Here is a 23,439-nt window from a genome sequence, read left to right on the forward strand (position 1 = left end):
AAGCCCACAGGAAAGGGGTGTTATCAATTTTGTTCGTGATGCGAGAAGCGACCGGACTAATCTCGGTTGATCACAGCCATGAAGAGCAAAATCTACGTTTTTCCAGTCCACTGTAGATGATCTTGACCTGTTATCTCGAAGTTTCCTTGTCGGCTTAATTCAGCGATGCCGCGAGCGGCGGGTATTCGTAGTTCGACGACTGACGAGCACGTTTGCTGCTTACGCTGCCGCCGAGTGATTCAGTTCTTTTGCGAGCGCAAGTCAGCCCAAATAAAGAGCTTCGTTTGCAAGCCTTGTTGCTGCCTTCCTGACCGCTGGACTGCCGTCACTACAACGTGACACTATGATGAGGAAAATTCTGTAGGTGTTCAGCAAGAAGACCATTTAGGATATTTGCGGGCATGTGTTTCGCATGGGAGAGAAAGATATGGTCGTAATAGAATAGGCTGCGGTTTGTAGCTCGCGCTAACACGACGCAACAGAATTCCATAATCGGTCTCATATAGGTGGTGGTGGTGTGACACTTTTATTAGAACAAACTTTCTATTATGCGCTCAGTAGGTCCTAGGCCAAGGCGACGAGGGCACGTTGAAGCTTCAGATCCAGGGAGACGAGCCAGATGGGCCACGGGGGGAGGGTAGGCGGGGGACTGGAAGGCTGCGTGGCACTTTGTAAGGCAGTGTTCTATGTCTGCTTATGTGTGTGGACAGTTTGGGCACGGAGGTGTGGAAGTGACCGGTATAGATAAAGTTTGGCTGGTGTATGTAGGAGATTAAACTGTATTCGGCGAAGAATGCGAGCTTCACGGATCGATAAGGATTGGTGTGGCTGTGGTAAATCAGCTAATACCAATTTTCGCTGCGTGTAGTATTCGTCGACAGTGCGTTTGTAAGCCCTGACCGCCTGCTCCGTCGATGGGCTCGTCCATGGGATCCCCGGCGCCCGGTGTATAGTTTCGCAGGCAAGCTGATGAGCCAGCTCATTGCCGGGAATGGCCATGTGACCAGGGATCCACCGAAGGGTCACCGGTAGTGGGCTTAATGCTATGAGGGCGGCATCTAAGGCCGATCGGGTAGGGAAGGGGAGGGCTTTTTTTCGTGGAAGGCACGCAGAGCTGCCTGCGGGTCTGTAGACAACGTATATATGCGGGGGCGGGGGGTAGGGTGGTAAAGTGTGTGATTGCATCGGCGATATCTTGTATTTCCAGGGTGAGAGTGGAGGGTGGGGAGGTCTATGGACCGGTTGTGTGAGTGCTGGTTGTAGAGAGGGAAGGGTGGAGGAAGAAGGCTGCTGTGGAGTCCGCGGTTTCCGTGAGACAGGCGGCTGTGCAGGTCACCGCCGCAGCGTCCAAAGGTGGCTTTCGGTTGTATGCGTATGCTTGGCGGCGGTCTGCGTGTGTGCGTGCGGACATGTTGCGTGGAATGGGTGTGAGGCGGAGGTTAAGGGGGTAGATTGGAGACTGCGGTGGGTCTGGGAAAGAGATAGGTGCGTAGGAAGTCTGGGATAGTATCCACCGCCCAGCTGGTGAGCTGGACAGGCGGATGATTTGTCTCTCCCGGTGCAGGTTAAGGAGGGCTTGAAGAGGGTGGAAAAAGCCTGTTCTGTACAGGGTGTCTGTAGAAGCCTGAGAGGGGAGTCCTAGTGTTGCTTTAAACAGTGTATTGAGGGCCCGGGGTTAATTTGTCTTGTTGTGTATTTTTACGCGGGCAGTAAGGTATGTAGTACAGGAATTAGTTCAGGGCCAGCGCTTGAGCAAGGCGGCTGGCGTGTGTCTCGGAGAGGCCTGCATGTTTTAAAACTACGCGGCGAGGTAAGTGTGTGATTGAGTGGTATGTGCGTATGGACTGATTGATGGCAGAGGTGAAAGTGTTTGAGTTGAGTGGCATACCTAGGATGCGACAAGAGTCGACGCGGGGGATAAGCTGTCCGGCAAGGGTGAGAGAGATAGAGGGGTCATTGTCCGTTGATATTTACTGCGTGCTATGAGTAGAAGTTCAGATTTCTCCGGAGCGGGTTGCAGGGCCGCTTGGGAGAGGTGTGAGGAAATGGTGTAAAGTGCATGTTGGAGCGTGGTTGGGACCTCTCCCGGTGAGCCAGTGGTGACCCACAAGGTGAGATCGTCTGCATAGAAGACGAAATGAAGGTCAGGAATATCGGCTAGGGCCCGGGCGAGTGGGACCATGCCTAGGTTAAAGAGGATGGGAGAGAGGACGGCACCCTGTGGAGTGCCACAAGTGAGCAGGATGTGGTGAGACAGTTTGTCGAGATAGCGAATACGGGCAGAGCGGTGGGATAGGAAAGCTCTTACGTAATTGTGCACGCTGTGTCCGCACTTCATGTCAGCTTTTATGGTGAGGATGTGGTCGTGTGATATGTAGTCGAAAGCCTTGTGTGTGTCAACGATTACTAAGGCTTTGACCTTCGCAGCGTCTGGAGCATTTGTGTTAAGGAAGGTGTGTTGAAGGAGAAGGAAAACTTCTTTGGTTGATAGTGCTCGGCGAAAGCCAATGAGGGGGGTGAGGGGGAGAAGATAGTCGGTGGGCTGAAGATGGGAAGCTTGAGGCGGGCAAGCACCGTGTGCTCCATGAGCTTGCCCGCGCAGGAGGCAAGGGAAATAGGACGGAGGTTATTGATGCTGGAGGGTTTATTTTGTTTCGGTATGAATGAGACCAGGGACGACGTCCAGTCCACTGGCAGGGTGTCAGAGGTTCAGGTGTCGTTAATGACATTAAGAAGAAATGTGTGGGCTTCGGGGGAAGCTTCTGGAGAGTTTTGTATGGGATTTTGTCTGCACCGGGGGCAGAGTGTGTGTTATATAAGCCTTATAGAGAAACAGCAGCGTGTCGCGACCCATGGCAGTTTTTATTGCGTACTCGTGTCAACCGGCCCAGAGCACATTCCCTTTAATAACATTATTCTTAATATGCTGACGCCAGTCCAAACTTGTGTCGTAAGAAACACGTAGCTATTTAACCGACTCCACCTGTGGAAATGGGGTGGAGCGGTAGACTAGCGAGGTGTACGAAAGGGTGTCTGGCAGAAATACCAGCACGCCACACTTGCTGAGATTAAGTGATAAATTAATCTGGTCCAACCAAGGAACAGGACATTTCCTTTCCGCTTCGTCTTTTATTTACTTTGGGTATCGTCATCTTCCTTTGTCAAGCTCCCATCTCACGAAGCTTGTGCACGTGCGCTTCTCGAACGTTGGCAGTCATCCTTCGCACCTCCAAGCTCTTGGGTGTCTTTCTGCTGGCCCACAACGAAGCCAGAGTGGGAAACTATGGATCGAGACACCGTCGTGTCACTGGTCACGATCGGCCTCCCACCGATGGCCGATGCGCAGCAGGACTCATCGTCGGAAAGTATGGAATCGGACACTCCTTCCGAAACGGTAAATGCCAATTCTCTCTTCAGTGCTGTCGGTGATTAACATGAGGACGATGGTATATCCCGTGGTCGTCTTTCGAGGATTTAGTTCGGGACAGCTTGGTTGCTATGCGGTTGTCCGGAAAATTGTTTCTTTAAGAAACGAAATAGCGCAGTAATTGTCTCACTTCTCGGTGGACACCTCAATCGCGCCGCAAGGGAAGAGAGCAAGGTGGGAGTGAAAGAATAAATTTAGCAGTTTCTCTTGGTTAGGCATGTTGCCGCATCTGAGCTGCTATACACCGCCTGTTCGGCTCCGCATCCCAGTGTCTCCGCTTGACAAGCCGTTCTTCTCTCTGTTCAGGCGTCTCTGCTGCTCGCTTGGTTTTTTCGCGTTCATTCTTTCTAAGCAGAGTGGCCAAGCGCCAGGCGACAACTTCTGGGTGCGAGGGCTTTATCTTGTCCTGTCGATACCGCCGCTGAGCAGCGGCCGAACTCTCCTTCTCGTCACCCATGCGAAACCACTGTGATACGGCCGTTGATGCGTTGTTGTTGTTGTTGTTGTTGCGACTGAGAGCAGGGTGAAAAGGAATGTGCAGGGCCTGCCGACTGTCTCATGCCGAGCCACCACCGCTGCCACGGGCAGATAGAGGATAGTTAAAAGATAAGAGGAAAGAGTGAAATAAGATACGTGGGTCGCAACAACCGCGTCCGCCGAAGCGAAGACGCTGGCTGCTGCTGTTGTGTTGTGACTGAGAGAAGGATGAAAAGGGAAAAAATGCACGGGCCTGCCTACTGGCTCGAGCCAAGCCACCACCGCTGCCACGTGCAGATAGAGGAGGGTTAAAAGATCAGAGGAAAGAGAAGAAGGAAAGAAAAGACGCGCGTCGCAGCAACAACTGCGTCCGCCGGAGCGGACGCGGCTCAAAAAACAGATAAGCGGCCGAAGCCGCGCTCGCCGAAGCGAGGGCATCTGTCTGACGCTGGCTGCTGTGTCGCCTCCGCTTTATACACGCAGCTGCGCATGCGCAGTTATGCGTATACATAGCACGAGGCATCCACGTGTGTCACGCGCGGCCGAGGCAGCGGCGATACTCTGACGTCACGCGCGTCGCACCAGCTGCACCTTTCTAGTTGCCGCGCCTGCGCACAACTGCTCTTTCACGTGACGCCAAGCGCGGCGCCGGCGGTGGAGTCGGTGCCGCCGTGGCGGCGAACCTCTGACGTCACGCGCGGCTCACCTACTGCCCCTCTCCGGTTGCCGCGCATGATCAGAACTGTCTACCCTGGCTGACGGCGAAATGCTCGGCAGGGTAGCGTAGTGCAGCTCTCGCTACAAAAGAGAAGTGCCGTAGTGGAGGTCTCCGGAATAATTTTGACCACCTGGGGATCTTTACCGTGCACTGACATCGCACAGCACACGGGTGCCTTTGCGATTCGCCTACATTGAAACACGGCCACCGTGGTAGGGTTCGAACGCGGGTACTCCGGCTCAGTAGACGAGCGCCTTAACCACGGAGCCACCGTGGCGGGTCTGAAATTAAAATTGAAAATTCCTTTTTGAGGAAAGGAAATGACGCAATGACTGTCTCACATATCTTGGTGGACACCCGAGCCTCGCCGTAAGGGAAATGATAAAGTAGAGAGTGAAAAAAGAAAGCAAGAAAGAGGTGCCCTAGTTGAGGTCTCCGGAATAATAGTTTATAGTTTATGGGGGTTTGACGTTCCAAAACAACTCAGCTTATGAGGGACGCCGTAGTGAAGGGCTCCGGAAATTTCGACCACCTAGGGTTCATTAACGTGCACTGACATCGCACTCTACACGGGCCTCTAGAATTTCGCGTCCATCTAAATTCGACCGCCGCGGACGGGATCGAACTTGCGTCTTTCAGGTCAACAATCGAGCTCCGTAACCACTGAGCCACCGCGACGGCAGGTCTACGGAACAATTTCGACCACCTGGGGATCTTTAACGCGCACTGACAACTCACAGCACTCGGGCGCCTCTTCCGTTTCGCCTCCATCGAAAACCGGCCGCCGCGTTTCGATGGAGGCGAAACGGAAGAGACGCCCGCCGCGGTCGGGTTCGAACCCAGATACTCTGGCTTAGTAGACGAGCGCCTTAACCACTGAGACACCGCGGCAGTGTCTCAGCATTTTATCATCGACTCTTGCCTCTTTCAACCCTGCCAAGAGGGGAAGGAGGACAGTGGGAGTGAAAGAAGGAAGAAAGAAGGAGGTGCCGTAGTGGAGGGCTTGCGAATAATTTCGACCACCTGAGGATCTTATGGGCTATGTCATCATCACCATCAGCCTGACTACACCCACTGCTGGGCAAAGGCCTCTCCCATGTCTCTCCAATTGATCCTGTCCTTTGTCAGTTGCCGCCACTGTATCACCGCAAACTTCTTAATCTCATCCGCCCACCTAACTTTCTGCCGTCCCCTGCTACGTTTGCTTTCTCTTGGAATCCACTCCGTTACCCTTAAGGACCAGCGGTTATCTTCTTGTAGTATGAATTATTCCCGAACATTCTACTACTTTTGCGCCGCCGCGGTGGCTCAGTGGTTATGGTGCTCGGCTGCTGACCCGAAAGACGCGGGTTCGATCCCGGCCGCGGCGGTTGAATTTCTTTGGAGGAGAAATTTAGAGGTCCGTGTGCTGTGCGATGTCCGTGGTCGAAATTTCCGGAGCCCTTCACTACGGCGTCTCTCATAGCCTTAGTCGCTTTGGGACGTTAAACCCCATAAAACCAAACCAAACCAAACTGCATCATTTTCTTCATTCACTACCCACAACCAACCACACCTCCAACCCCCAAGACCCCGCTACTGCCTCTTCCTAAAACATAAGTATGGAGTCAACCTCCCCTCAAATCACTGCCAGCGCCGCGCAATCAAGGGCAGTGAACGCCAGCCTGAAGACAGCAGGATGACCCGCCGCAGTGTCTCAGTGGTTAAGGCGCTCGTCTACTGAACCGAAATACCTGGGTTCGACCCCGACCGCGGCGGCCGCATTTCGATGGAGGCTAAACGCAAGAGGCGCCCGTGTGCTGTGCGATGTCAGCGCACGTTAAAGATCCTTAGGTGGTCAACATTATTCCGGAGACCCCCACTACGGCATCTCTTCCTTTCTTCTTTCACTCCGTCCTTTATTCCCTTAAGGCGCGGTTCGGGTGTCCACCGAGATGTGTGAGACAGCTACTGCACCGTTTCCTTACCTACACAGACTATTCTGGTTTGATTTATGAAGTTTAACGTCCCAAAGCGACTGAGGCTATGAGGGACGATGTAGTGAAGGGCTTCAGAAATTTCGACCACCTGGTGTTCTTTAAAGTGTACTGACATCGCACAGTACACGGGCCTCTAGAATTTCTCATCCAAAGAAATTCAACCGTTCTATTCCTGTGAACGAATAGAACAGTCTACGTAATGACTGAGGTCGCACCGGCTCCATGTGATAGTGTCGTGCAAGGGCCGGAATCCCTGAAGTGTAGTAGAAGGCTACTATCACTGAAAAGCTTCGCAGCATCGGCAAAGGCTTGGGAAGGCTGCTCGCATGCGCTACTATGCGAGAATACGCTCCAGGTGATGAAAAAAAAAAATGATGCCCAGGCTTAGCTTGGTTAAGCCAAGAATGCGTTGCATATTGCGCGGTCTTTTTTGCGCGAGGTATTGCTTGGCAGCACTCGATTTTCTCAGCAGCTTTTCCTCCGTGACATATGGATGGATGGATAGGAGCGCCCCCTTTGAAACGGGGCGGTGGCAACCGCCACCATGCTCAGCCGTCGTTTTCTTTTTCTTTTCTTTTTTTGTTCTTTTTTTGCTGTTTTGTTTTTTGTTTGTTTTTCTTTCTTTTTTATGTGGTTTGGTGACGTCACCAAACCACGTGACGTCACGTCACGTGGTTTGGTGGCTGCCCGGCCGCGCCCAAGGGCTGAACTGAGTGATTGCAATATGCTACGCATAAAATGGCTGTGGTTTAGCTCTGGTTAAACCTGGAGTGACGCGATAGCGACAGTGGCCGAGTAGAACTCGCTCAGTCGAATTGCAAAGTCAGTCTTTCGCCGCTGCGTTTCGCTGGATGTTCCTTCTTCATCTTCATCCCTGGTCGTGGATTTGCAGTTACTGAGTAATTTCCTTTCCTTAAATTCATTTTTTTTCATAACGGCCCTTATTTTTCTTTCTTCTTTCGCTCCCACTTCCTCCCTTCCTCTACAAAAGGATGACGGGTGTCCACTGAGATATGCGAGAGAGTTACTGCGGAATTTCCTTTCCTCAAATATAATTTTCATTTTCTTCAGTACGGCCCCTCTTTCTTCCTTCACTCCCACTTCCTTCCTTCTTGTACGGTACAATTCGGGTGTTCACCGAGATGACAGATAGTTACTGCACCATTAATTAGCGAGCTAGAAGCCAATGTAATGCTGATGATGATTTACTTGGGTTATCTCTGACGTCATCAAACGGATGACGGGTGTCCACCTAGATATGCGAAACAGTTACTGCGTAATTTCTTTTCCTCAAATTGATTTTCTTCATTACGGCCCCTATTTTCTGTTTCTTCTTTCATTCCCACTACTTCTACAAACGGATGACGGGTGTCCGCTGCAGCCACGGGCATACGGCCGAGGTGCGACCACGCTCGACGAGGCAAAGTGGCTGGCGTAGTGAAGCTGTCGCTTTAAAATTTTCAGCCAACACTGCCTCCGTGTCCGAAGAGCGTTAGCTACGGGAGCTTCAAGTGTTGACATTTGTGCGCTCAGCAAACATGGTTTGGTTTGGTTTGGTTTATTGGGGTTTAACATCCCAAAGCAACTCAGGCTATGAGGGACGCCGTAGTGAAGGGCTCCGGAAATTTGGTCCACCTGGGGTTCTTCAACGTGCTGAAGACCACATCCAAGCATCCCTTCAAGAGACATTCAGCTCCATTTACCCCAGAATTTTGCACTAGTATTGTGATTTACCACCACCTTGGCTATATGCGGTGTATTTCCTCGTTATATCAGTTAATAAATTTCATTAACGTGTGCATCGCAACACGACAAATCGTTTGACACCATCCGGAACCCCCTTCGACAAAAGCTTCGCCTGTAATGGCCGTCTGAAGGTCCTCGGAATGCACGGTTTGGGGGCGGAAAGGTCGTCATTGCGAATCTCACACATGTTTTTGGCTTCGTCTCAATTAGTAATTTCATCCTCAGGAACATGCCAAGTCATTTGATACCACCACTTCGAGCAGTCTATGCCAAAGGGGTGCCCGCCAAATTTTATGAAAACGGTTGTCCCCGGGGGGAGGGGGGGGGGGGGGAGTCCCACTTCGATGGCCACTATAATGGCACATATACTATAACGGATTGAAAGTATGGGTATCAATGGAGGCGCTACGCTCCCACTGTTGCTATAGGATATAGTGTGTCACGTGGTCACTGTTTTGGTCAATTTGACCTTCATTGCAGACAGACGCGTCCATGACAAACGCAAGTAGCAAGAGCTCACGCTCTTAAAAGGTTAGTGGGGCTATATTTTTTACGAAAAAACGAATAGGAAAAAGTAAAATTGTGAGGGTAGAATAGAATAAAAACAATACAGTTGTGAGGTATCCGTTGTATGTTGTTGCTAAATACCTGCTCTATGCACAGTTAATCAAGAAAACAACTGTCTAATGGCTCATTCACGATACTTGAGAGCGTAGGAACAGCCGCAGCCTGCCAGAAACATCATGTACGCGCCTGTGTATTTTGTCGCGCTTCTAGTGAAAAATAATACGGAATTCCAGTAACGAATGCAAAAACATGGTAAGGTTTTGACTTAGCTAAACCGAGTAGCCGCCGCGGTGGCTCAGTGGTTCGGGCGCTCGGCTGCTGACCCGAAAGGCGCGGTTTGGACTCCGGCCGCGGTGGTCGGATTTCATTAGAGGATAAATTCTAGGGGCCTGTGTAATGCGTGACGTCAGTGCACGTTAAAGAACCCCGTGTTAAAGAAACTACGGCTTCCCACATAGATTGAGTTTCTTTGGGACGTTAAACCCCCATAAACCTCAAACGGGAAAGACGTGCTAAATCGTGTGTTTAGCCGAATTGGCTCATGGTTTTGCCTCGCTGGGTTGTCGGCACGTGTGGCGACAATATTAGACTCAGGACAAGGTCTGATCGAGGTTAAGGAGTTGTTACCTGTTCGCGCCGCAGGTGGAAGTTGATTGGTTTGGTTTATTGGTTTATTGGGGTTTAACGTCCCAAAACGACTCAGGTTATGAGGGATGCCGTAGTGAAGAGCTCCGGAAATTTCGGCCACCTCGGGTTCTTTAACGTGCACTGACATCGCACAGTACACGGGCCTCTAGAATTTTCCCTTCATCGAAATTCAGCCACCGCAGCCGGGATCAAACCCCTGTCTTTCGGGTCAGCAGCCGAACGCCTTAACCACTGAGCCACCGCAGCGGGGCGCAGATGGAAGTTGATGAAGACGACGGTGTGCAATGAGCAGCGCAAGAGTATGTTCCAATCCAAACTTATATATATATATATATTATGATTATTATTTTTTTCATCCTCTCCCTGCCCTTCTTGTGGTAGACTCCCCCAGTGTTCCTCTCCCGTGTGTTTTTCCTTTGCCTTTACTACGTACAGGTGAATACCAACCTTTACCTCCCGATTCTTGGCCGATCCCCCAGTGTGGGTATGTGCCATTCTGTCTAAGGCTACAACAACAACAACAACATGTTGCAGTTTAACACTAGGCGTTTTCGGCTTCGGCGATAACATAGTGCTCTTGCGCACTGGGCAGCGAGAATCCCAGTCGCGGCAAAATTTCCCTAGTGTATTTGTTTATTCCAGGTCGAGGCTTCAGCGATGGCGCGGCTTTTGCTGCTTTGGTCGCGAAGTAGAGCTTTCGGTATGAACCATCACTCTCTTCCACTGACTGCAGTTTCGACGTGTGCCATTCTCAACGCCTCATATCAAACCTCAAGTTTCTGCACTTCTTTAAACCCATATGATCGAACATCCTCTCTGGCTTTCGTATTCTTTTCGGTGCGAACAAAACATTTATCACCGACGCACCTGTCGTGGCTAGCCACCGGCTCATCTCCTGATGAGTTGCAGAGTCAGCGTGCTACACCCAGTAACGCTGTGTGACCAACCCTCATTCAGAAAGCTGTGAAGCTTTGCGCAAACCAGACGAACTCTGCCCAGATTCTCTGTCGTGTCGTCTAGTTCGCGCAATCCTTCATAGTTTTCTAGAATTCTCGCAACTAGCCAGTGAGCATGCTTTGCTAAGCCCACTTCCTGATTGCACGCAGTGTCGCCAAGTATCGGAGAAGCGGAGGCGACTGCGGGTGATGCGGTCGATGGGCGAGGTTGCGCTGCCACACTGCCGTGAATGCAAGCTGCAGTTCCGGGATCCCAGCAAGCTTGTAGTCCACCATGTGTACAAGCATCAGTTCGGAAGCGCCGAACGGGGCAAGAAGCTGCCGTGTCCCGTCTGCCAGCAGCGGTGCAAGTCCCGGGGTACCATGGCCGCGCATCTGGGGACGCACCTGGGCGAGCGGCTTTGCAAGAAGTGCGGCGCTGAGTTCGCCAGCGCTGCCACTGCCGCAGCCCACGAGCGCTTCCACCGCACAGCTGGGAACTTCGTGTGCGAACTCTGCGAGAAATTATTCGTGCGGAAAAGCGATCTCAACTCGCATCATTGGGTAGAGCACGCACAACCGTTTTAGCCAGCGTCGCCGGTTGGTGTGTCCAGTGGGAAGCTTAGAGGGAGTCCGCAAGGGCAGACTGGACATCGAGCGCCCTGTTGTCTCGAATAAACATTGGCGTTCTCAGAAGCTTGAATATGTTCATTTGAAGTAGTTCTTTGGAACCCCAACTGAACTCCACTGTCTAGCTGTAACATCATGGCATAATCTCTGGAACCGGAAAGAGTGGTTGCTTCTAGAGTAACGAATTTGTTCTCACGCTGTAGCGAGCGACGGGCTGTCGGACCGCGGAATGTGCTCTTATTTAAGCAGCCTTATTTCTGTTCAACTATTAGAGAAGAGGAAGTATCACGATTTGAAGCCATCCAGCCAGGAGAGTAATCATAGGAAATACAGCTGTTAGGCGTGTATGTGGCGAATCCATAGCGAACTGTTTCTTCAGTGAAAAGATTTTTTCACGGTAAAAAGCCTATGAATACGAAACGATATAGTGGTCAAGGCCATCGTCCTCAACGGCGTTTATTAATATGAGGGCATTAAACAGTCCCTCACCGAATCGAAATAGTCCCACTTGACGTTATATCGTCTGCACAGCTGATAGGTACTGCGGGCTGCCTTGCAACGTCCTCCTCGTCACCGCTGTCAGCCTTGATGACGTCAGCCTGCTTTCGACAAAAGGAATAGTCGCGCTCCCTCTGCGCAGAGCGAGCCACATTTCCCAGGATCGGAGCTAAGCTAGCCGCCCCCATTGCAGTTAACAGGTAGTTGGCCTCACTTTGGAGGCTTAATTGCCGGTCCTGAATGGGCTAATCCCTGTCCCGCCACGTGAAGCTGCGCATTCACCTCAAGCTCTACTAGAGCCACTGGATAAGTTATCCAGTGAGTCTAGCTGTTTAGCTTTCTAACACTGTCACCTGCAGCAAGGATCAGTCACGTGGTAGCAGCTGGGTTCTTGAAGCAGTTCGAAGCTTCTCTTAACGCGCGAACAAAGAAGCCCCATGACGCCTTTACGCTTAAGTTCATTCTTAAAACCTGGTGCCTTTCGCATACCAGGGAATGCGCATAAGTCTCGAGCTTTACTGAGAAAAATTAATGGTACAGGATTGAAACCCTCCACTTATTCAGCATCTTCCCTTCGAAGGTGAATTAACTTTTCGCATCGGTCCTTGCAACTTGTGGTGGCCCTTCAACAAAGAGGGCAGTGGTTGTGCGTCAAACCATCCGTTTTTGCAGCTATGACGTCTTCACAGGCAGAAAAATGACTGTCTTGAGATTCGGAAGCAAATGATGGTCACTGGGAGCTAAATCAGGTGAGTATAAGATGGATGTTGCATTATTTGAAATCTGATGTTTGTTAATTTCTGAACAAATCATTTATTTATTTATTCATAATACCTTACAGGGCCCACAAAGGCATTGAGTAAGGGGACTAAGAACGACATATGTGCAAAAGAAACTAAATACAACATGAGGTGCTAAAGAAAAAGTAAAGAGAAAATGCACATAGGTTCAAGGTACTTAGTAGTAGCATGCATGCCGGACATCTAAGCAAGAAATCCAATAGTCATATTCGAAGCGTTAGTAAGCGTAAAAGTTGTACGACGCACAGAAAACCTAAACAAAACGCAACAACGAACAAAGAAAAAGATGCTGTGATACCGAAGAACAAAGATAGAAAGTTGCGATGCCTTTTGAGAAGATGTTTGGGTAGCTGATCCCGGAATAGTTGCTGGTTGCAGATGCATGCAGTTCTGTCAAGAAGATCCTTCCAAGGAAGTGAGGCTCGTGGAAGTGCCGATGAATTAAAGGCTCGAGTTTCACGTGTATGCGTTTTATGCTCTACTGATTATGTAGGCGGTGTGAAATGCGGGAAGACGCTTCGAGTGCTAATGGAGATGGACTGGCACTCTAAAGATATTAATGAAATAAGCCTAAAATAGAGATGGAACAACTTATGTCTAAAGCCTCAAGGCCGGTATCAATTTGTTCCTATGCTATTGTGGGCACCGTCGTTAGATGTAATGAAATGAGCGTCTCTATATTGGACTGATTCTAAGATGCTGATTAGATAGTTTTGATATGGGGAGCATGTAGGTGGTGCGAATTCTAGTTGTGATCGTACGATTGCTAGCTACGCCAGTTTTTTTACGCTGTAAGGAGAGTTTCGCAAGTCCCGACGCAGGTACCCTATCGATCAGGAGGCTTTGGCGCAAATGTGAATGCGTGTAGCCCATGAAAGATTATGCATGAGATGAATACCTAAATACTTGTATGACGATTCCCGAGACACTACAGTGCTGTCTATGTGATACGAGAAGTTAGAATCAATAGACTTGCAAATGAAAGAGATAACCTTGCATTCGATCGAGTTAAGCGTCATTTACCATATGTATCACACCAGTCTGAAATGAGGTACAGGTCACTTTGGAGAGCAAGGTGGTCACCCGTGGACTAATAGAGTGGTAAATGATGCAGTCGTCCGAAAAAAGTCGCAGGGAAGAAGATTTGACAACGGGTAAATGCTTCATGCATGTCATAAACAAGAAAGGACCGATAACACTGCCTTGAAGCGCGCCAGAAACAAAGCAGAAATTCAAAAGCTAACGCAGCACCGCCTGGTACTTAGCCGCTTCAATTTTCACTCACTTCCATGCTTACTACTTAGTATGGCAATTTTCACCTTCATTAAGTTTTCTTCTCGCGTTTTGTTTGCTTCCCGTGCCATCTTCTTTCTTCAGCACGCTCTCGCCTCACGCCCCCGGGGCTCACGCGCGCCGTCTGACCACCGGAGGCCATAGCCGCTGCGCCTCCATCGCCAGCGCTCCTTCGGGCTGCCTCCGCGGGGGACACAGGGTCGGGAACCATGGACCGGAACGCCGTCGTGTCGCTGCTCACGGTCGGCCTCCCTCCGCGGGCTGAACTGGAAAAATGGCGATGGTCATTGACGGAGAGCGACGACTCCGACACGTCTTCGGAAGCGGTAAGTCGCCAGTCCCCGTACCTAGGGGGGCGGGGGTGGGGGCTTCCGGAAGGAGGGGGGGGGGGGGGGTGGCTTCACTTTCCGAGAGTGCTGGCAGGCGCCGGCATTTTCGCGCTGTGACACTAGTACCGCTTTCGCGGTAAAATGGCCGACTCCGGTGTCCGGTCACTGTACGCAATTTTCACTCCGTTTTCTGGATATTACTCCTCCTCTAACAGGCGGCAGCTGCCGGTGGTTGATGGAAGGAGTTAAAAAAGAACCATTAACATATATGACCCCAGCTATATAAATAACAAGGGCCGCAACTTTTTTTGTCAACAGGGCGCTACTCAATACGAAGCTCAGCGCGTTGAATACCTGCGGTCCTTTTCCCAGCGATACGACAAAAGAGAAATTCCCTAACCCGTCTCCTTCTTTTCCGCAAACTTTAGTTAGAGTTATGCACGCCTGTATTAACCAAACGAAGTGTGGGCCTGAGAAACGCTTGTGAAATTAGCCAGACCGAAATGACCGTTCCGTCATGCTAAGTTTAATAATAAGGTGCAATGCTCACAGCACTTTTCTTTGCATATACCAGGTGTTTCAGGGAAGACTTTAAGTAGTTTTAAAAAATAGATTTTTTCGGTGTAAATGCGGCTTTTGCGCCATAGTATTACTAGTGCTGGCGGACACCATAAAAACGCTGAATCGCTTAAAGTAGTACGCTAGTTGACTGATTTTTAATAGTTATCTTTTTATCTATCAGAGTTAGCGCCTAGTTGCAATTAGATTTGTAGCCGGTCGTTAGTAGTAGCCGTATCAGTTTCTAGAATTTGTAAAACACGATTATCCTCGGGGCTTTAGCTCGAGACAATTTTTTACATCGTGCCAAAATACATGCGCTCCCAAAAAGCATGTAGGCAAAGCAACCTTTCCAGTGCGCGTGACTGGTCAAAAAAGTCAAATTTTGTGAAGCCGCAGCGCCGAGGGTAATCGCTTTTTCTAAATTCTAAAAATTGATATGGCTATTAATAGCGACCGGCTACACATCTTTAATTGCAACCAGACGCCTAACTGTAATTAAAAAGTGAATTATTAAAAATGAGTTAACCAGCTTACTACTTAAAACGAATACCTGTTTTCTGATAGTGCCAACACTGGCAATGCTGTGTGCTCAAAAAGCCATATTTGCATCTCCAAAAACCTATTTTCGAGAATTTCTTAGTCTTCCCTGAAACACCTAACCCCGGCCGTTTAGGTTTGTTTTAACTGTTTGCATATGATGTGTTCACGTCTGTTTTTCTGGTCTAGTTTTTGTTAATTTTTTTTTTCACCAGCCCTTCTCTGAGTTTTTAACATCTCTGGCTCTAAAAAAAGCGTCGTCTGCATGATTTGCGAATTCGGCCACCGCCAGAAAATTAGCCGCGCTTGTAAGTCTAATGAGTAACTTAATGCCAATATGGGAGTTTAATTAAAGGCTGCAGTAAAATTCAACGCTTTGCTCTAAGTGATAGCCGTGCTTTAATCTCAAGAAAAATCCAAATACGCTGCTCGAAAATTACTGCGAAAAAGGCCTGCCGGGCCGAAGTATGTGCTCGAGATTCCCTTGCGAATCATTTGTTCTCAACAATGGATGAGTGAGTGAGTGATAACTTTATTGAGTGTCCGGGAGGGTTATAGCGCGACCGGGCCCAGGTCTCCCACGTGGGGACGCCGAGATCTTGTCTCGACGCCGTCTCGAGGGCCTTGTGGACGGCCTAGAGTTCGTCGTTGAGGCTGGAGCTGCGCAGAGCGGCGGACCATTTTGACGAGAGGATTTCGGTATTAAGAACGGTTAGTTGTGCCTTACACTTCCAGAGTATGTGTTTAAGTGTGGCTACGCCTGTCTTGCAGACCTTACACGTGTTGGTATCATATATTTCGGTGTAGGTCCTGTTGTATTGCAGTGGGTTGGAGTACGTGTTTGTTTGTAATTGCCTCCAGGTGACTGCCCGAGCCCTGAATGGCTTGTTGCAAGGCAGAGGGAAGGTCTGGCGGGTCAGGTAGAAAACTTTGGTTAAGTCATTGAAGCTCGTCAGCCTGTCTCTCCCCGTCTTCACCATGACTCTCTCTGGCACGGTTTGAGAGACCTCGTGCGGTGGAGTGAACGAACTCGTTGAGGTTGGTGAGGTGCGGAGAGACGTCCCCCATGTGTGCGGGGAACCAAACTAGCTCGACCTTGTTGTCCGGTGAGCGTTGCAGGTTCTTGATTACTCGGCAGGTTTCTACGGATATTATCCCTGGGCGTAATTCTTTATGGCCGTGCGCGTGTCTGACAACGACCCCACAATCGTGATCAGATATGAGAAGTGCGATGGCTATTCTCTCGGTCACTTCGGCGTGTCGGGACTTAACGCTGGCGGTGTGGACAAGCGTTCCGGCAGCGTCGAAGACTGTAACCGCGTATCGTCGATCTTCTCTATATTGGCAGCGTCCACGAAGCGCTCTTTCCTCGCTTTTCCGTAGACTCGCAGCCTGTCTTCTGCTTTTCTTAGACGTCGGGTATACGTTTCGCGGGACTGGGGCTACTTGGATACCGTCCCTGACGTTCCGCGGGATTATTTCCTTTTCGCTGTGTTGGCGGTAGCCGATGCCAAGCCGCTCGAGTAGGTATCGTCCAGATTCGGTGGCCGTTAGTCTTTTTAATTGCGATATGTGCTGGACCTCTGCAAGTTCGTCCAGCGTGTTACGGATTCCCAGTTGTAGCAGGATCTCTGTGCTGGTCGAGTCTGGCAGTCCCAGCGCCTTTTTATATGCCCTGCTTATAACATCTATTTTGTTGTTCTCCGCCTTGTGCCAGGTGTGAAAGGCGGTCACCTACGTTATTTGCTTAAAACATAGTGACTGGCTAGTTGGTTCTGCATACTAGAAAATTGCAGCGCAGCAGTAACAAGGACGAGACGAGAAGGACGCAAACACAAGCGCTGCAGCGCTTGTGTTTGCGTCCTTCTCGTCTCGTCCTTGTTAGCGCTGCGCTGCAATTTTCCAGTACGTAGGTTATGTGACATAAGACGGAGTGCACGAGTCGTATCAGGCTCTCCTCCCTCATGCCACCTATCCTGTTGGTGACGCTCTTTAGTAACCTCATTGCAATGGCAGTCTTGTGCATGAGCTTCTTGACCGTCCGCGATAAAGAAAACAAAGTAGACTTACAACCATCTACGTTCTCAGAAATTTAAGACGCACGGCAGACCAAGTAAAAAACTCCGCAGCGAAATGTCCGCATGGGTTTAAAATCTGTAAAAGCGCAACTTTCCCGAGATACTTGCGGTCACATTCTTGAACTCGTGCCGCGGAATAAAGCAGAAGGTCCTTTCTACTGAAAACAACTTATCGTTGTGTCGTACTGGAGTGCATTTCCATGTCACAGATAATGCTTCTCTACTCGAGTCAATTTATGCGACTTTGTGGCCTTTCTGGGTGTACTAACCGTACCGCTTGGTGAGTGGCACATGACGTGAGTGGCAAGAGTTAATGGAGAATTCCTGAGTAATTTGCGATTCGGTGATGACATTGCCTTGCTGAGTCACTCAGGACATGAACTGCAAAGCATGATCAATGAGTTAGACAGTCAAAGCAGAATGGTGGGGCTAAAAATTAACATGCAGAAAACCAAAGTAATGTTCAACAACCTAGCAGGGGAACAGCAGTTCGCTGTTGGTAGCGAGGTGCTGGAAGTAGTAAGAGAATATGTCTACTTAGGGCAGGTAGTGACCGCAGATCCGGATCATCAGAGGGAAATAACTAGAAGAATATGAACGGGGTGGAGCGGATATGGCAGGGTCTCTCAGATCACGAATGGCAGTTTGCCAATATCCCTCAAGAGAAAAGTATACAACAGCTGTATCTTACCAGTACTCACCTATGGGGCAGAAACGTGGAGGCTAACAAAGACGGTTCCGCTTAAGTTAAGGACCACGCAGCGAGCTATCGAAAGAAAAATTATAGGTGTAACGTTAAGAGATCGGAAGACGGCTGAGTGGGTGAGGAAACAAACGCGGGTTAATGATACCCTAGTTGAAATCAAGAGGAAGAAGTGGGCTTGGGCAGGACATGTAATGCGAAGGCAAAATAACCGCCGGTCCTTAAGGGTAACGGAGTGGATTCCAAGAGAAGGCAAACGTAGCAGGGGACGGCAGAAAGTTAGGTGAGCGGATGAGATTAAGAAGTTTTCGGGGATACAGTGGCCGCAACTGGCAAAGGACAGAGTTAATTTGGAGAGACATGGGGGAGGGCTTTGCCCTGCAGTGGGTGTAGTCAGGCTAATGATGATGATATAACGTGGCATCTAAACGCAAGTGGCGACCAACCCGTTCCATCTCCGTGCAGTGTCCTGAGACCTCGGAGCAGCGGAGGCGTCTGCGGGCGATTCGGCCAGCTGGCCCAGATACAGTGCATTACTGCCGCGAGTGTCAGATTCTTTTTCGGGATCCTAGTAAACTTCTTGCGCACCATGTCTACAAGCACCAGTTCCAAAGCACCGAGCGGAGACGGAAGCTGCCCTGCCCCATGTGCCAGCAGCGATGCCGCTCTCGAAACACCATGGCCGCCCACCTGGGGACGCACCTGGGCGAGCGAGCGTGCCGAAAGTGTGGCGCCGAGTTCGCCAGTGCCGGTGCTGCTTCTGCTCACAAGCTCTTCCATCGCACCGGCGGAGACTTCTCGTGCCGGCTCTGCGGGATGGCATTCGCGCGGCAAAGCAGTCTGAATGCCCACAGTCGGACGCAGCATGCACATGGAGTCTAGTCAACGAAGCCGCCTCAAGTGGTCAGTGGGCAGCGGCGGTCAGCCTCCAGAGCACTGGCTTGACAACGGGACCAGTCGCTGACGAACTCGCAGCTCGGAGCCGAAGGTCCGCGCTGGCATCGTCCTTTGCGAAGCCCATTTGATGTAGTTCGCAAAATCCCGGCTTCCACCACCTCGCCGTAGGATCACTGCACTGTAGCCCTCTGTCACCGGGCGAACTTGGCTCTTTGTCTGTTTGAAAGGAAAGAAAAGAAATTGTTTTGCTTTTCTCAGTGTTACAGAAACTTCGTGCTTTTCTGAAATTCATTTGTGTTTGCACAACAGCGAGAAACTTGTTATTCAAACGACAGGGTTCTCCTGCAAATTGGCTTCATGTTGGCTCCGTGCAGTAAATTGCACTGCACGGAGCCAACATGGAGCTGACGGCAGCGCACGCGAAAAGCGGGCGTTGCTATAGTGATACCAAAGCGGCTATGCATGGGACCTTGCACAGGGAACGGAAACTTTCACGCAGACCATTGTCCAGCAAAACAGACGTCAGCGCCAATTCCTGCCATAGTCGTCCGGAAGGAATCAAACTAGAGCGTCTTACCGTCATCGTGACAATGGTATCCAGCGGAAAGAAAAACTTCATCCCGGAGCGGGATTTGAACCACCGCCGTCGATAAAAAGAGCGGCTCCGTATCTCGGTCACATGGACAATTCGGCCGTGGACTTATCGCGGTACGTGCGTGGGCAGGAAGCATTAAATTTTAAGCTTATCAGTTCACCTCCAGTCGCCAGGAGCACTGAAGTATTTGAAATCGAAATTAACCGGAGTTTCCAACCCCTGTCCTGCCGCGCAAACTGTTCGGTGAGAGCAACCGCTTATTTATGGTCAAAGCCCTGTGCACGTGTTAAAACGATTTTTTTGTACGGCGTGAAGGACGACAGATGAAGCGAGAAAGAGAGGGAGAGAGACATTTATGCATGGCTCATAGTGTCTTAGGGAGCCTTCATGGATGGAGTCACTAGTCCAGGACTCTTGCGGCTGCTGCGGCAGCTTGGGCCCCGTACGACTACTGGAAGCTGATCACCGGGTTCCCGACAAACAAAGAAAATCGCCAGACAGGTGCTGCATTGTCGTCTACTGTCCTACAATCCTTCGCACTGTTGTTTCTGAGTTTTAGCACAACCGAACAGCCGTACGGCTAATACGGTAACGAGTTTCTGTGCTTGAATAGCAAGCATGTTTACCGTACGTCGCTCCTAAAACTGTCTATTAAAAAAAAAAAAGTTTTCGCCTATCCAATAGAACTTAAGCCAAAGAAATCTTCACGAAAACTTTTAGCGTGCGTGGTAACCAAGTGCCGTATGACGCTGAACTTGAAATTACGGCAGGAATTTCTAATATTAGGTATACATCCCATTGATCGGTCGTCGGAACTAGTCATTGTGAGCGCAGGAAGCATTTTATTGGTCACATTTTGAAGCGGTGAGCAAGAGCCGGTCATGATATTGATCCTGTTCGCGCAGAATCTCGCCACACTGTCTTTTTTTTTTTTCTCAGAATTACAAGTTAGAATGTCCTTATTCAGTTATGTGGTGTTGCTACTGGCGGTCAAAAGATGGCGCTAGTTGGTGCTGTCCAGGAAAGCTGGAACAAAGAGCACGCAAGGACAGTGTAACGAGTCTCATTACCAGCGCCCTGCACATAGTTGAACAAGTCGAGAGGGAAATATTGGACATAGTAATTTAGAGGAAATCCCTGAAAGGAGACCTCAAGAAATTATTTAATATACTGCCGTCCTTTTCGGGAGCTAATACTGCAGGGGAGAGGAATGAAAACGCGTAGTAAAATCGCAGTGTACTTCAAATGTTATCGCTACTAAGTTTTCAGTAATTTTAATAAGCGAATGGTACCATATATAGGTTTAAAAACTCAACAGTATGAGCTACAGAAGATATACATTTTAAAATGATTACATCAGTAGTTACTTTTAAATGTTGAGACCGTAATGGATCCTAGTTGCTAATACTGTGTACAACAGTACCAGGCAGGATGAGGGAACAGTAACTGGACGATGTTTAAGGAATCAGTTTTCCGTTGCGCAAACAGTAGACTTCAATTTACAGTAGATTTCAATTTGATTATCAATGTATCAATCAACGTATCAATTTAGGAACGGGACAAGTGGCTTTTAAAATTCGTAACTACGTTGCTGAGACTGACGTTCATCTGCCAAGCGTTACACAGGCGCAGAACTTTAAGGAGATAGTCAAAGCTATGGTCGTGATAGCCGGAAGTTTTGTCTTTGAGGCTCAAGCCAATCATCGGCGTAGAGACGGATCGTAGAGGCTATGTGCTGAAGTAAGTGATTTCAAGCGAAAATAGTAAAGAGTCAAGGATTGAGCCTGGCGTACCTTCGAAATTACTTCAGCAGCGAAAGAGCTGGGAGTTAAAGCGTAGAAACTGCGACCGATGTGACGGGAAATCAGAAATTAAGCTAAAGGATTGGGCGTTATTCAGAATTGTATCCAGTTCGCGCAATAGGCTATAGAATAGCCAAGCAGCGTGTTCAAAGGTTCTGAAAAATTAAGGCACTGACTGGGTTGCTGGCATTTACTAAAAGTGTCAAGTGCAAATCCAGTTCAATGCGTTGCTGCACCAAACAATTGTTGAACCCCACGTTGACCACCGGGTAGCAGGTATCTAGTTTCAAAGAAGTCTATAATGTTACATAACAGCAAGCCGATGAGCACAGGGGGACATGATGGATGGTGATGCGATTTTTTAATTTCTGCTGGCCTAGCGCGACCGCTCCTTCCCATGCCACTTCGTTGTTGTTGTTGTTGTTTACCTCAATAAAGATGGCACATACCCACGCGGCCGGATTCGCCAAGGTACGGTGGCGAATGCCAAGGAAATATTTGTGCGGGAAAAAAGGCTTGAGACAGCGAAGTAGAAGAGTGGAATGACTAAAACTAGAAGAAAAATATTAATCGACGAAAAAAATTTATATAGTACCAGGAATAGAATAAAATACACTTTTTGGGCATGCGGCAGAATTTCAGGTATAGTTAACAAGGTAACGAACCAGTTGCAATAATGTAATCATTATGGTTTGTTCATAGAACCTTCCTTGAACAAACCTTGAACAGGGTTAATTGGAGAGACATGGGAGAGGCATTTGCCCTGTAGTGGGCGTAGTCAGGCTGATGATGATGATGATGATGATGAATCATGAAGGTAGCCGCAAGCACTACTTAACGCGAGACCCTTAAAGCTCGCTCCGAACGAGAGAAGCACCGGTAGAGACAAAGGGAGTCCTAACCTCGAAAGAGGGACCTCTAAGTATTGCTTTCTCTGAAATGCGACCACCGGCAAGAGAGGGGACAATGTTCTATTATTTCAACTTCTCCTCATGAGTAACAAAGATTAGTCGTAGCGAACCCGCATCTGCATAAGTAGATATTTAGGTGGGGAATTCTGCATCGAAGAAGCGCGTGATTGAGACCTCACAAAGCCTTAATTTACACCATCGGACACTCCGTGGGTAATTTAAGTGCTGAAAATCCACAATACTAAGCAACGGATCACCCAAGCTGGCTGAGATATGTTGGAGCCGCTGGAAACGGGAAGTCTCGAACCGAATGAGGTGAGGTACGGGATAGATCACAGGGGCGCTTAGAGCTGAACTTGTCAATGAATCGGCCACCTCGTTAAAATAGACACACGAATAGCCAGGTACCAGACAAAACGGACCTCCCTCACTGCGCGCGGAACAAAAAACGTAAGGGAATTAACGATTCAATAGAGAGTTTCCGGAAGTTTGGAGAGAGACAAAAACTTAAGTGCAGTTTGCAAGTATAAGAGCCCGTGCCACTTCGTAATCCCGCCCGCTTCGTTTTCTTCTAGCCCGTGACATCAACCGAGGCCACCGAGTGGCCGTCACGATCGCAAAACTAGAAGATTGGTTTGGTTTTATGGGGGTTTAACGTCCCAAAGCGACTCAGGCTATGAGAGACGCCGTAGTGAAGGGCTCCGGAAATTTCGACCACCTGGGGTTCTTTAACGTGCACTGACATCGCACAGTACACGGGCCGCTAGCATTTCGCCTCCATCGAAATTCGACCGCCGCGGCCGGGATCGAACCCGCGTCTTTCGGGTCAGCAGCCGAGGACCATAACCACTGAGCCACCGCGGCGGCTACGCTGCAAACTGCAGTGACGCTGCAAACTGCTAGTACCACCTGTATAGGCTGAAAACAGTACTTGGGGCAATCGGACTCTCTTCACTCACACTGAAGCTCGAGAAGTGCCCCTTCGCCTACGAGTAGCGGCCGTTCTTAGGCCACGTTGTTGGTAGAGACGGAGTGGACCCTGATCCAGAGAAGTCAGCCGAAATTCCACAGTTGCAGCTGCCTACCGAGAAAAAAAAAAAGGTATGGGCAGAATTTAAGAACTGTGTGCCTAGTTGGTGTTCTCGAAAAATTAAACGAGATGATCTTGAAGCCGTGCAGGCGAGGAGTGATCCGACCAGATTCGAAAACACGTGTGCATATTCCGAGTTCAGGTAATCACACCGATGAAGTTGGATCTATTGTTCAACATCTTTTGGTGGATGCGCAATTAAGATTGTTCAAATAGGT

At 49.4% G+C, this 23,439-nt stretch overlaps 2 protein-coding genes across 2 annotated transcripts; both read left to right on the forward strand.

Moving 5' to 3' along the window:
• The first annotated feature begins 3,260 nt into the window (after window positions 1-3,260).
• LOC149360467 (zinc finger protein ZFPM1-like) lies at window positions 3,261-11,085 on the forward strand. The gene is made up of 2 exons (XM_089569290.1): window positions 3,261-3,394; window positions 10,669-11,085. The coding sequence occupies exons 1-2, from the start codon at window positions 3,284-3,286 to the stop codon at window positions 11,083-11,085; spliced, it is 528 nt and encodes a 175-aa protein (XP_089425416.1). The 5' UTR covers window positions 3,261-3,283.
• Window positions 11,086-13,927: 2,842 nt separating this feature from the next.
• Window positions 13,928-18,891, forward strand: LOC149360468 (uncharacterized). Its single transcript, XM_089569291.1, has 2 exons — window positions 13,928-14,044; window positions 18,392-18,891. The coding sequence occupies exons 1-2, from the start codon at window positions 13,928-13,930 to the stop codon at window positions 18,806-18,808; spliced, it is 534 nt and encodes a 177-aa protein (XP_089425417.1). The 3' UTR covers window positions 18,809-18,891.
• Window positions 18,892-23,439: the final 4,548 nt, after the last annotated feature.

Source organism: Amblyomma mixtum, chromosome 2, assembly GCF_055824585.1.
Source record: "Amblyomma mixtum isolate Tamu chromosome 2, ASM5582458v1, whole genome shotgun sequence".
Taxonomy (NCBI): Eukaryota; Metazoa; Arthropoda; class Arachnida; order Ixodida; family Ixodidae; genus Amblyomma; species Amblyomma mixtum.

Coding starts and splice junctions, on each gene's coding strand:
- LOC149360467 (XM_089569290.1), top strand. CDS start 3,284: ATGGATCGAGACACCGTCGTGTCACTGGTCACGATCGGCCTCCCACCG. Junction 3,395..10,668: donor CGGACACTCCTTCCGAAACG/GTAAATGCCAAT, acceptor GATTGCACGCAG/TGTCGCCAAGTATCGGAGAA.
- LOC149360468 (XM_089569291.1), top strand. CDS start 13,928: ATGGACCGGAACGCCGTCGTGTCGCTGCTCACGGTCGGCCTCCCTCCG. Junction 14,045..18,391: donor CCGACACGTCTTCGGAAGCG/GTAAGTCGCCAG, acceptor ATCTCCGTGCAG/TGTCCTGAGACCTCGGAGCA.